At 39.6% G+C, this 13,968-nt stretch overlaps 2 protein-coding genes across 4 annotated transcripts in view; both read left to right on the top strand.

The window, feature by feature from the left end:
* LOC144689579 (filamin-A-interacting protein 1-like) overlaps positions 1-13,968 on the top strand; it is a 448,849-nt gene that overhangs the window by 32,517 nt on the left and 402,364 nt on the right. The gene's annotated exons all lie outside the window — the stretch shown is intronic.
* Positions 1,777-13,719, top strand: LOC144689582 (uncharacterized). The gene is made up of 2 exons (XM_078556778.1): positions 1,777-2,560; positions 9,794-13,719. Exon 2 carries the CDS (start codon positions 9,826-9,828, stop codon positions 11,062-11,064), a length of 1,239 nt encoding a protein of 412 aa, XP_078412904.1. The 5' UTR covers positions 1,777-2,560; positions 9,794-9,825; the 3' UTR covers positions 11,065-13,719.

The following is a 13,968-nucleotide window of genomic DNA, read 5'->3' as shown; positions in this document are numbered from 1 at the left end:
CGTTGCTTCTATCCTGAGCTCTGGAATTCTCTCCCTACACCTCTCTGCCTGTTTTCCTTGCTTTCCTCCTTTTAAGGCATTCCTTAAAACCCACTTTTTTGACCAAGCTTATGGTCATCTGACCTAATCACTCCATATGTGGCTCAGTTCATATTTTGTTTTATAATGCTCCTGTAAAGCTCCTGGGATGTTTAATATGTTAAAGGTGTTCTATAAACAAAGTTGTTGTTGATTCCATCGCACTGTTATTTCTTACGTTTCCACTATCATTTGTAAAGAAAAATTGCAATATATTTAATATTTCTGCCATAACTTCATGCTTCACAATTGGACTTTCTCCTTTGTCTCCACTTTTATTCAATCATTCTTTTACTTTTTTTGTGCTCATAAAATGCCTTATTAATTCTTTTTATATTGCCTTTTTGAAGTTCTCTGTTTAACCCTTCTATTCTCCCTGTTTATCTCTACTGCACTTTTTCTATATTTCGCCTTACTATCTCCATCATATGCCTTCTCCAAGTTTGTTTAGTTTTAGTCTCTGTATCCAGGGAGCTCTATACTTTGCTTTATCCTGTTTTATCTTTCGGGAATGTTTTTATTTTGTACTTATTATATCCACACGTACACTAATGACATCCAGAATACCGCTCCATAATCTCTCTCAACCCTCCTGCCTGCCATATGGTCTGACACCCACTCCTGGATAAATTGAAAGTTTCTCAGTTAAACATTAGAAAGACTGAAGCAATTGTTTTTGTTCCATGTCATGTTCTCCATTCCCTCACCACCAATTCTATCTTCCTCCTCGACCACTTCTTCAGATTGAAGCCAACTGTTTGCAACCTGAGCATCTTGTTTGAACCGGAGGTGAGCTACCGATCCCATATCCTTTCCATCACAAAGATAATTCAACCTTTATGCATCAACTATCTCTACTCCTGCCTAACTCATTTGTGGCAGGAATCTTCAGTCTTTTATCACACTTTCACACACAATTCTTAAGCTCTCTTGGGCAGTCTCCCATCCTCTTCCCTGAATATACTTCAGCTCATTCAAAACCTACAGCCCACATGCTGACCTGCACCAAGTTCCACTCATTACTCCTCTTCACTGACCTACAAGTTCCCCTACATCTCCAGTTTAAAATTCTCACCCTCAAGTTCAAACTCTTCCTGACTCTCCCCTCCCTACCTCTGTAATTCCAACATCCTACAACCCTTTTCCCCCAACTGTAGATTCTTCCTAATTCCCAATTTCCTTTACTTCACCATTGGTGGCCATGCCTTCAACAATCTAGGCTTAAGCTCTGAAATTCCCCTCCCTAAACTCCAACTCTCTCCTTGCCTTTAAGACCCTCCTTAAAATGTACTACTTTGACCAAGCTAACAGTCATTCCAAATATTTTCTTCTTTGGTTCAATTTTTTCACAGACTGCTTACGCTTCTGTGAAGCCCGTTGGGATGTGTTTTCTATATAGCTGTAATTGCAATTTTTGTTGCCTTCGAGCCCCTCATTGCCTTGTGCTGGATCAGCAGTAGGTTTGGGTGCTACAAATTTGTGCCCTCTCCAAAATATCAGGTTAAACCCCCTGAGCCATATTTTTGGCAGAAAGAGTAGATCTTCATCCCATCTGCCAAGTATGCACTTGCACTTGGGTCCCAGAGGTGTAGAGGATGGTGTCTAACCCACTGCACCATCCAGTCCATTAAACTGGAACTTTAAGAGCAAAGCATCTCAAGATGGGTAGAATTGCCATCTCTGGTTGGAATTATTTTCTGCAAGTTTCACCACATGTCGTCCTGTCCCCAACTGGCCTGCCCGTGCACTCCTGACATGTCCATTTTCACGGTACACCCACTTCCTACCCTATGAAAGCAGACAGGCTCTTCATTACACAATCAGCTGGTTTTTAGTTGTTGGTGAAATGGCCTTTATTCCCCATCTCCAATAATTTTATAACTAATAAAGTAAAAGTGATCAAATAATCTGAAAAACAAAATTGACGATCGTTTTTAATGTCTTTTAATTTTTTTCCCTGGTTGTGACAGTATTGAGGAAGCTAATTTTTTTCGTTCCTAAACCTCCAAGACAGAACTGTAGGTTGGTAACCCGAGATGGGCACCTGAGATGTGGAGAAAAAGTAAAAATGGAGAGGTCAAAATATGGAAAAAATATTTGCTCTAAATGTGATGTAAGTGTATAATGTGTGCAAGGTGGAAAGCTGTGTTAAATTACAATCTTATTGACGGACTCTCAGACCTGACTGCAGAAATCAGGCAGCTGAAGGAGGGGCTAACAAAGGAATAAATCACTTCCTGGGTTAAACAAAAAAACCACAGGATTTGGGTGTCAGCTAGCACATCAGGATACAAAGCAGCCAGAAGAAAAACACGACATACAGATGCTGCAGATCACATGAGTGCTGATTTTGCAGGGGAATCGGTAGCTGTGGAGCACAAGTAAGAAAGAACAAAGAAGGAATGTAGTTTAAGAACCAAAACAAGCAGGAAGATCCAGGCCTTTAAACAAAAGGAGTTGAGGGAGGAGACAAAGGGAGTAGGTAAGTCTAATAAAGGAGGGATAAGGATTGTGAGAGGGACACAAGGAAGAACAAACAGACTCAAATATAAAGGGAAATGAGTTTTGAGGAATGATGAAAGAAAATTGAACTTTGCAAACTGTAAAGGAAGCAGTCATTGGAGAGGGAAGGGCCTAACTGAAATATATAAAAAATAAAGGACCCCAGAGGACACAGTGGAAATTAGATAAAAGCATATTTTAGTAAAAGAGGTTTCTTTTGATACAGTTTTCAGTATTACTTCTCACAAGTAATGTGTTTGGAATATGCTGCCAAGTAGGGTAATCAAATTAAAAACGTTAAGGCCTTTCAAAATGCTATTTCAAATACCATGATGGGAGAGTAAAGAGAAGTATGCATGTGACCTTCAATGTTATCAACATTTTTGATTCATGAAATGCACCAGGCAGATGAGTTAAATGAGGTGACCATAATGTATGGTTAAGGTCCTAATAGAAAGTGGGGAAAGGTTATTCCAAAAACAAGAAACGCCAGACTTTAGAAAGATAAGTGAACTAGCTGAGGTGAGTGAAATGAGAAATTAACACACAGGACTATTGACCAACAATAGAATTGTCTTATACAAAGAAAGACTGCAATGTTGCAGAATAGATATCCATCATTTAAAGCAAAAAGATGACTTCAGAATGCTCTGGATTAAAGGGGAAACTGGAAATTCAAACTGAAGATGAAGGTAAGTATGGCCGAGAGATAAGATTAAAAACGAGTGAATAAGAAAATAAGGAATAAAGTTAAGAACTAGATAAGGACAGCCAATAGGGGGTATGAGAAGAGAATCTCAAACATTATTCTTTAAAAAAAGAAAGTGTTCTACAAATTCATCAGTCTTAAAAAAATAAATTATTAAATGTGGAGGGTCCATGAGAGGATGGTGGATGGTAGAGGATAGCGAATTAGTAGATGATGAGCAGAAATTGGTAATTGTAATTGATTACAACAAATTCTTTGCTTCAGCATTTATAAAAGAGGCAGATCTTGGGGAGGAGTCCTGAATTAGTTAAAAGGGAGATTAAATAAATTGAATAAATTAAGTAAAAATGAAGCACATTTAGCTCAAAAAGGACAAAATGATTGGACCCGACTGGATAAATCTCAAGCTCCTATGAGAAATGGGGAAGAAATAGGTTCCTAGAAATTATATTTCCGGGTTCTATTGAGAGGTTTTGTATTGATCACTGTAATGTAATAGTCTTTTCAAAAAGAGAAATAGCTATCCCAGATAATTACAGGCCAGTTAGTTTTAACATTTGTGGTTGGGAAATTTTAGATCCTTTAATTAAAGATGGGATTAGTAGGTACCCTAAATGAGGAAAAAATAATTAGAAGCAGTCAAACTGATTTCAGAAAGGAGGAAGATCGTCTTACAAATCTGAGTGTTCTTTGAAGAAGTGACCAGTATTAGATGGAGGAAATTGACTTTCAGCTATCCTTTGATGAAGTACCACACAGGAGACTGTTGAAGATTAAGAGTCATGGAATTAGGGGAAGGGTAGCAAATTGGATTAAAAACTGGTTAGAAGAGGAAACTGAGAATCTGAGTTAAAGGCAGATTGTCAGTTGTTGGAATTGACTGGGTGAATTGAGCTTCAAACTTGCAGAGTAGATAAGAGGCAGTAACATTGTGGATCCAAAATTGGCTTATGGAGAGAAAGCAGAGTTTCTTTCAGGCTGGAGGTAAGTACATTTTCCCAGGGATCATTATTATATGTATTAATAATATGAACCTGGGTGTACAGGGGCATAATTTCAAAATTTGCAGATGATACAAAACTCCGATGTCGTGAACAATGAGGAGGACCGTAACAGACATAGGAGGGCATGAAAGGGCAGGTACTTGGCACATGAAATTTAATCCAGAAGTGGAAAGTGATGCATTTGGTAGGAAGAATGAGGAGAGACAGTATAAATTAATTATACTAATTTAAAAGAGGTACAGGAACAGAGTGACCTAGGTGTATATGTACAAATGTTTGACAATGACAGGAAAAGTTGAGAAGGCTGTTTTTAAACAAAAGCATATGGCAACCTTGGCTTTATTTAAAGAGGCATAGATTACGAAAGGAAGTTATGTTAAACCTTGAAAATCAGAAAGAATGAGCATAGAAAAAATCAAGATAATCAGGCAAAGTATTTTATAAATTAGTAATAAAATCGGTAAGTGTAAGATGGAACCTTCTGAGAGGAGAGGATGGTGAATTAGAGAATAAGCAGGATTAACAAGCGTTTCAGAATATGTTGGAATTGAGCAGGCCTGGCAGCACCTGTGAAGAGCGAAAGCAATTATAATGTTGTTTTTCTCTCCATAGACCCTGCCTGCACAGAATATTTCCAGCATTTTTTTGTTTAAATTTCCAACTTTTGCTTTAATAACAAGTATTTCACTTCAGTATTTACAGAAAAAAGGAATGTTTGAGGGATGATCCATCCTGCATTGGTTGAGTGAGATGAGATGTTATAAATAAAAGGAAAGCTTTAGAGGTTAGTTAAGTTAAAGGAGTGCAAAATGGTGGGACCTGACAGGATATTCCCAAGAATCTTAAAGGAAATGGGAGAAGAAATTGTGGTGACCATAGAAATTTTACTGAGAGTGAATGTGTGGTGGAAGTCTGGAGAGTAGCCAATCTAATATACAGTTTTAGAAAGGGAAACAGAACTAACAACTAACCTGGATAATTACAGGACAATTAATTTAACATGTGGAGAAAATTTTGGAGTCATTAATTAAAGGTGAAATGACTAAATGTGTAGATGAAGAGAAAATAATTATAAACGGGCAACATGGATTTCAAAAAGGAAGATCATGCTGGCCAAAACATTGAAGAGATGATGAATATGGCACAGCCTCCAATGGTGGAGCAATGGAAAGCAGAGGTGTGCAAAAAGCTAGAATTGAAGGAATCAGTGGTTGGAAGTGGATAGCAGTGCTAAGGCTGCTTATTTTCAATGTGGACATCAATAATTTGGACATGCAGCTAGAGAAAGCATAGGAATGGAAATAGGCCGTTTAACCTCTCGAGACTGTGTTCCACCATTCAGTGAGCCAATGGCTGATCTGTGACCTAACTCCATATATCCACTTGTGTCCCATATCCCTTAATACCTTTGGTTAACAAAAATATCTATCAAATCTCACTTTTAACAATTGATCTAGTATCAATTACCGTTTGTGGGAAAAAGTTTCAAACTTCTGTCATCCTTTGTGTGTAAAAGTATTTCCTAATTTCACTCCTGAAAGGTCTGGTTCTTATTTTTTTAGACAATGCCCTCTCGTCCTATACTCCCCAACTAATGGAAACCATTTCTCGCAATCCACCCTATCTGCTCCCCATAATATATTCAAAACTTTGATAAAATAACCCTGTAACTATCTAAATTCTAGGGAACTCGATGCTTGTTTGTTTATTCACTGATTGTAGCTTAATCCTTGGAGTTCAGGTATCTTTCTAGTCAATCTACACTGCAGCCCTGTCAAGGCTGATAGACCCTTCCTCAGGCTGGTGCCCAGAACTACTCAAAGTACTCCAGGTGTGGTCTAACCAGGGTTTTGCATAACTGCAGCATGACTTCCATTCCCTTGCATTCTATCCTGTACATATAAAAACCAGCATTCCATTTGCTTTCATGACTATTGTCGGTACCTGTTCATGACATTATAATGCTGTGTGTACCTGGAGCCTCTAAGTTTCTTTTGTCCTCCACTGTTTCTAACTTTTCACCACTAGAAAGTATTGTATTCTATCCTTTTCAGGTCCAAAGTGGATGACCTCACGTTTGGCTAAATTGAAATCCATTTGCGACAGTTTTGCCCATGCTCTTAATCTGTCAAAAACTTTGTAATTTAATGTTTTAGCCTACACTGCTTACAATGCCACCTATTTTTGTGTCATCAAATTTGGATATGTGACTCTCTATCATATCATCTAAGTTCATGAATACAGCGAATAGTTGAGATTTGAACACTGATCCTTGTGGGACACCACTAGTCCTAATCCTGCCAATTGGAGTATGTGCCTGCTGTTGCGCCCACACCTGCTGCTCAGCCAGTTTGCTGACCAGGTCAATATTTTGCCTTCAGTTCCATTCGCAGCAGTGTACAAATTTGAGGGCAATACTGAAATGGGAGGCATATTAACTAATTCTAAGAATCAAAGGGAAGTACAATGGGATATTGATAAGATGGTGAAATGGGCAAGGAAATGGTAGATGGAATTTATTGGTTCATATTGGTTTTTTAAAAAAAAAGTACTAATACTTTGGAGGAAGCTCGACAGATGTGAAATAGTGTTGTTTAGAGGGCTCAGCGTTACAAGGCATTAAAAGCAGCACCTCATGGTCAAAAAGATCTAATGAAACGTTGGGTGCAATATATATGGTTTACTTGGTAAATTGTTAGAAAACTGTATTAAGACTCAGGTTGGAGTGCTGTGTACATATTTGGACTTCACAATCTAAGAGGGATGTTGAGGCATTAGAGAGGGGAAAGTGCAATATAATGTTTCCAGTTGATATAACTTGCCAATAGAACAGTAGATGGATGTTGGTTTGAATATCCAAAGCTAGAATGGGCCAGAGGAAGAAGCGTTTCTGTGGAGGGTCACCATGGTAGAACATGTTTTCCAGGAACAATGGTCCAAATGGCACGAAAGGTGGGGACAATATTTACATTTGTAGTTTCCTGTACAGTATGTTACCACTACCAGCTGAAGGAGGAAAGGATTATGGATAATTCTGTATTTGGGACAAAACTGCCTTTTCCAACCAGTGGATTTTTTGTAGAGGGACCATTAAGAAAATGAAAAAAACCAAATTAGATGGGAATCCAGACTATAATTCAATATCCGGATGTCAGGCAGCAGTGCTCTCAGATGGGAAAAGCAATGTGCCTCACATTAAATGGAAATCAGTATTGGATTACAATATTAGCCTGCATGTGAGACCCTGTAGTAATTGTGTTGCAGAAAAGAACTAATTATTTCTTGGGTTAAATGAAAACAGCAGGGATTAAGGGTCAGCTGACACACTGAGAAGCAAAACGGACAGAAAAGTAACTTGATAGATTGATTATTGTGCTTGGAAGATTGAAAATTTCTCAGGGGAAATAGTGGCTATGGAGCATGAGTAAAAAGAGATCAAAGAAGGAAACCAACTTAAGAACCAACAGCTCTGATGCTTTAAATAAAAGGAGAGGGGTGGTGGTAACTTACTGGACCACATTTACTGTAAATCTAGTGCCTGAGTGCCAGTTATGCACTCTGTGCCCATTCTGACAGGCATCCATCCATTTTATGCAAGTAATCTGAGTCCTGAAACTCTAGGTTTCATAGGACATACGTACCCACAGCAGCAAAGGGTCAACGAAGATAGTTACTGCCAAGAGCAAAGTGATTAATCTGCTGCTCCTCAGAACAAGGGACACCCCCATGCTGTCAAATTCCAGCAGCATCAGCAGTGTTGTGAAATTCAGGACATTCACCCCAGTTCTACCAAGTACCAGGAGGTCAGGCTCCTCCACTCAGTGTTCATTCTCTTATTCTGCCATAGTTACAGTAATGGAGCTGGGTAGTGAATATTCAAAACCCTAGTTTTTAGCAATCTTATGAAATATAAGTGGGGTTTAACTGAATTGGGTTTTGTGCAGGGCTTTGATGGCACCACAGAATGGTCCTGGCACTTGGTAGAACTGGGGTGAATCACTTGAATTTCACAACACTGCTGATGCTGCTGGAATTTGACAGCATGGGGGTGCCCCTTGTTTTGAGGAGCAGTGAATTGACCACTTTGCTCTTGGCAGCAACTATCTTGGTTGACCCTTTGCTGCTGTGGGTACGTATGTCCTATTACTGTGGGCTGATTATCTGCAGTCTTCTGTTGAGCTCCTCAAATTTATGGACCTGCCTGTAGAGGAAGTCACTGTTTCGTCATGCCTTACAACGCAGAAGAAATCCTTGGCCTGGCAGCACTGGAATGCCATTTTTAATGCAAGTACTTATGTTTTTTGGTTCCTGAACACACACACACTTATCTGTATTTCTCCTACTTTAAGACCCACTTTAAAACTAAGGACTCTTACCAAACTTTATTCACCTGTCCTAATAGCCCCTCTTTTGAATTTGTCAATTTTTGTCTGATTATGCTCCTATCAAGTACCTTGGGGCTTTTTAACTATGTCAAAGGTGCTGTATAAAACTGTTCTTGTATCTGTATTTCTATTTTTCTATGTTTCAATGTCTAACAGGTGTTAACTTGAAAATGTAAACATTCTATTTTTATCAGCAAAAGATGGAGTGTTTTTGCTTTCAACATTGGACTCCAATTCAATTCAAATTGGGCTGAGAAAAGAAACTAAGTCTTGCTGCTTAATATGCCTTCTGAAGTTTATACAATCCAAACAAAAAAGTACAATAGATGTATAATCGATAGTGTTATTTTTCTCTCTCTCTCATGCACACACCAAGCAGTTTTTTCAAGAAGTGTTCAATCTAAATTTTACTGGAATAGACCTTTTGAAATTCATCCTCCAACTTTTCTTAAAAGTAACGTTGAAAAACAACCACACAAACTGTTGGATGGTGAACATTAATATTATGGCGATTGAGCTGCACCAAATGCTGTGATGCATCATGAGAAATTGTGCACACTGCACAAGCTTGGTGGTAGAATCAACCTTCAGTTTACAACCATAACGTACACTAATGCATCATCTATCACGTAGTAAAATATCTCTAAGTGCTTCACAAGCGAGTTACCAGACAAAGTTTGACACAACCATATAGAGGTATGAAAGATGACCAAAAGTAAGAGAGAGAGGCAAAGAGGTTTGGGGTGGAAATGCCAGAGCATAGGGCCAAGGCAGCTGAAGTTGTGGAGTGATTAAAGACGAAGATGCACAAGACAAAAATCTGAAGTACCAATGGTAGAAAAGAGCCAGAAATGCAACAGTTGCAGTCATTGTCAGTGCTAAGTTTTCCAACCTCCGCCAATGCGAGGTGGAGACTACAATTTTCTTTAGTGCTCTTGGACCGGGAGGGGGTTAATTCAGCAAAATGTCTACTCCTGGTTACATGAAAGGACATAACCCAGTGACCCAATAACCTAAGCTGCTTACATTCAATGGAATCTATCACCGCGAGGAGTCAGGACTTTGTAGAGAACAGAAAATTGGGAGTAAAATAAATGATTGTTTTGTTTTTGCAGAAGGAGCATACTGCATAGAACAGACAGGGAGGATGAACACTGCGATTAGAGCCCCTTCACTGCCTGAAGAACAATTCCATGCAAGTGACTCAGGGGAAAGTGTAAAGTTTCTGAACAGCCTAACTCAAGCCGAAAGCAGTCAGGAAGGAAAGCCGTATTCAATAAATTCGGCTGGTCAGGGAACTGATACTACATCATCAAAACTCAAACCATTCAGCAACACCACCGAAAAGAGCATTTTGGAAGATGATGCTATTGGAGATTTTTCACTTCGGGAGATGCAGAGACCTTCAACTTGTGAGGCTGGTAATAAACTGACCACATTTCCAGAAGATTCTGTGCAAGATGAAGATTTTAAATGTTCGCGTTGTGAAAAGACCTTCAAAGAGTTATATTTATTCACTGCTCATCAGCGCTTCCACAGGAATGAAGACGCATTGAAATGTAAGGTATGTGACAAGGTCTTCATGCACATGTCGAGTCTCCTGAAGCATCACCGTATTCACACAGGTGAGAGGCCATTCAAGTGTGAGGTGTGCGGAAAGGCCTTCTCAGTTTCATCAAGCCTCTTGCAGCATCAACGTATCCATACAGGTGAGAAACCCTTCCAGTGTGATGTCTGCCAGAAACGGTTCACCGAATCCTCTTCACTTAGAACACATCAACACATCCACACGGGTGAGAAGCCGTTCAAATGCTCAGTCTGTGGTAAGGGTTACAGTAGGTCATCACAGCTGCTGATCCATCAGCTAACACACACAGATGAGAAGCCTTTCCAGTGTACCATTTGCCTGAAAGGTTTCATCCAGTTCACTCACCTTACCAATCACCAGCGAGTTCACACTGGTGAGAAACCATTCCAGTGCACCCTCTGTCAGAAGCGTTTTGTCTCTTCCTCCTCGCTTGCGTCACACCAGTACATCCACACAGGTAAGAAGCCATTCAAGTGCGAGATGTGTGACAAGACTTTTACGCAATCATCAAACCTCCTGAAGCACCGACGCATCCATACTGGTGAGAAACCATTCAAATGTGAGGTGTGTGAGAAGACCTTCACTGTGTCCACAAGCCTCCTGAAGCACCAACGCATCCACACGGGTGAAAAGCCTTTTAAGTGTGATGTTTGCTCAAAATGCTTCATTGATTCCTCTTCTCTGACCAGGCACCAGCGCATCCACACAGGAGTGAAACCATTCAAATGTGAGGTGTGCGGCAAGGTGTTCACGCTGTCATCGAGTCTGCTGAAACATCAACACATGCACACCAGGTAGAAAGCCTTCCACTGTGACATTTGCCAGAAATGCTTCGCTGTCTCCTCTTTGGCCAGAAAGCAGCAACATTTCAACATGGGAGAAACTGTTCAACTTCACATTTAGGAAAGGTTTCAGCACGTCATACAGATTAGCATTCATTCAAGTATGACTATCTCAAGATTTTCACTGCCGCCTTCTGGCACACAAGACTCTCAATGCCCCCAGGTAGAAATTGAGAGATTATGGTGATTGCTTTCATTTGGGGAAAACTCAAATTATGCTAATTTTAGTAGGTGCACAGTTACTAAGTAGGCAAGTTTCAAATTGTTCAGTATGGTTTTTTTTTTTAAAGTCACTTTCAATGATTTTGAATCAAATTACTCAAAGGTGGAAGACTGATTAAAAATGCTTATTTTTGTTGATGAGCCCATTTTCAGCTGTTAATAAAACTGCAACAGGTGACCTCTTAAATGCATTAAGGAATACTTTTTAATGGAAAGAAGAAGAAAAAGAAACATGATTTATTTTGCTGCCAGATTGCGCTAGTTTATGGAAGATTTAATGCTTTTGATCATGCAAATAAATTTTAGCGGAAACTTGAATTGGAACCAAATGAGTGCAATTTCCAGATTGCCCTCCCCCATGTTTTGCTGAAGCCTTCAATCAGTCCACTCACTACAGGCTCGATAAAGATGTGGAACCTTACTGTATCATCTATCAGAATCATTAAAGAAAATCTTGCATTTATATAGCCCCTGTCGGTATCTCCCAAAATGCTTTGAAGTGTAGTCACTGCTGTAATGTAGGAAACAGGGCAGCCAATTTCCAAGCAACAAGGTTCCACCAACAGCAATGGAATAAATTATAAGACCACCTGTTTTAGGTGGACTTCATGGACTTCCAAATGATGATCAATAAAGTGCCACATAACAGGTTGTCAGTAAAGTTGAAACCCATGAAATAAAGAGTCAGTGGCAACATGGATATGAAGTTGTCTGAGTGACAGAAACAGAATAATGGTGAGTGCTTGTTTTTCAGACTGGAAGAAGCTATTATATTGGAGTTCTCGAGCAGTCAGTACAAGGATCACTGCTTTTCTTGGGATGAAGGGCACAATTTTAAAATTTGCAGATGACACAAAGCTTTGAAAGTATTGTGAACAGTGAGGAAGAAAGTGATAGACTTCAAGAGGCCATAGGCTGGTGGACATGTGGTGGATTAAATTTAATGCAAAGAAATGCGAAGTGATGTTGTTTTGGTAGGAAGAACAAGGAGAGACAATATAAAATAAAAGATACAATGGGGATGTAGCAGCAGAGGGATTGGGGGGGTGGGTGGCATATGTGCCCTAATTGTTGAAGGTGTCAAGGCAGGTTGAGAAAGTGGTTTATAAGGCATATGGGATCCTGGGCTTTATAAATAGAGTTATAGAGTACAAAAGCAAGGAAGTTACGGTGAGGCATTACAAAACACAGGTTCAGCCTCAACTGGAATATTGTGTCCAATTCTGGGCACCACACTTTAGGAAGGGTGTAAATGCATTAGGATATAGAAAAATATTTACAATAGTTCCAAGGATGGGAGACATCAGTTACGTGGATAGATTGGAGAAGCTGGGTCGTTCTCCTTAGAGAACAGATGATTGAGAGAAGATTTGCTTAGAGGTGCTCAGAATCATGAGGGGTCTGGACAGAGTGGAAGGTAGAAACTGCTCCCATTCGTGGAAGGGTCAAGAGCCAGAGGGCACTGCTTTAAAGTGAGTGGTAAAAGAACCAAATGCAACATGAAGTCTTTTAATGTAGCAAGTTGTTAGGATCTGGAATGCACTGCCTGAGAATGTGATGGAGGCAGACTCAATCATGGCTTTCAAAAGGGAATTGGATAATTACCTGAAGAGAGAAGCTTGCAGGGAAAAGATAGGGCAGTGGGACTGCGCAAGTTGCTCCTGCAGCTAGCTGACTTGACACAGTGGACCAAATGGCCTCCTGTGCTTAATTAGATATGATTCGAGGTGTGTGTTGAGGGATAAATGTTGGGACAGAAAAATTACAAATCATGACTGCTCAACCTGGGATCCTCACTCTTCTGTGCTGTTAGAACCATTTTCTCCTCTGGCACAATGGCACGTCAACATGGGAGAAGTCTCTCAAATGGTACATCTGTGACAAATCCTTCATCCACAACTTGCCAACCGCCAGCAAATCTGTTTAATTGTGGAATTCGCAAGAGTTTAGCAATTCTTCAAAGCATGCAAGAAATTTCAGCAATGAGGGCATCACTTTTGATCTTGCTAGTACCTTAGAATAATTGCACATAAGAACAGATGGAATTGTTCTTCAGCAGAGTCAGTACCTTGGAAAGGAATGAGAAACACCAACAAGCTGGATTTTAAACAAAGGAAGAATGTGAGCATTGTGTAGAGGAACAGATAGCAGATATCCAAGTGCTTGTGGTGCCCTGTTACTGATGCCTGCCTAGTTCCTGTTGCATTTGCTTGTTAGAAGCAGGAAATGGATCTCTAAATTCTGACTGGATTAAACCAAGTGTGAACAGCTATTAATTAATTACAATAGCTTTCTTTTATCGTGTCTGGTGAAAGTAGTGTTTGTCTTTGCTGATCAACTCTTGAATGTAGTAGATTATTAAAGGAGCTAAATCCACCTGTTAAAAGAATGTTTTGCTGATTTGAATTTTTTTCATCTAAAAGATAATAGATTTATGTAATATTTAAGATGGACAGTCATTGAAAGAGATGAATAAATTTGTCTGAGACACAATCAATACTTCTGGAGAGGCTGATGAATTTTGGTCTATTCCCCTCCATTCACATTTGTTAAAATGTCATGCAGACTTCTTATGAACTTTAGCACATGCTTGCAAATACACAGCATGGCTAAAAAAGTGGCGAGATACGATTCAACA

The sequence above is a fragment of the Cetorhinus maximus genome, chromosome 14 (genome assembly GCF_964194155.1).
Source record: "Cetorhinus maximus chromosome 14, sCetMax3.hap1.1, whole genome shotgun sequence".
Classification (NCBI taxonomy): Eukaryota; Metazoa; Chordata; class Chondrichthyes; order Lamniformes; family Cetorhinidae; genus Cetorhinus; species Cetorhinus maximus.
The sequence above is the reverse complement of the archived record's forward strand: the minus strand, read 5'-3'. Positions and strand labels throughout refer to the sequence as shown.

Bases quoted from the DNA above. Each gene is read 5' to 3' on its own strand.
- LOC144689582 (XM_078556778.1), top strand. From the start codon at position 9,826: ATGAACACTGCGATTAGAGCCCCTTCACTGCCTGAAGAACAATTCCAT.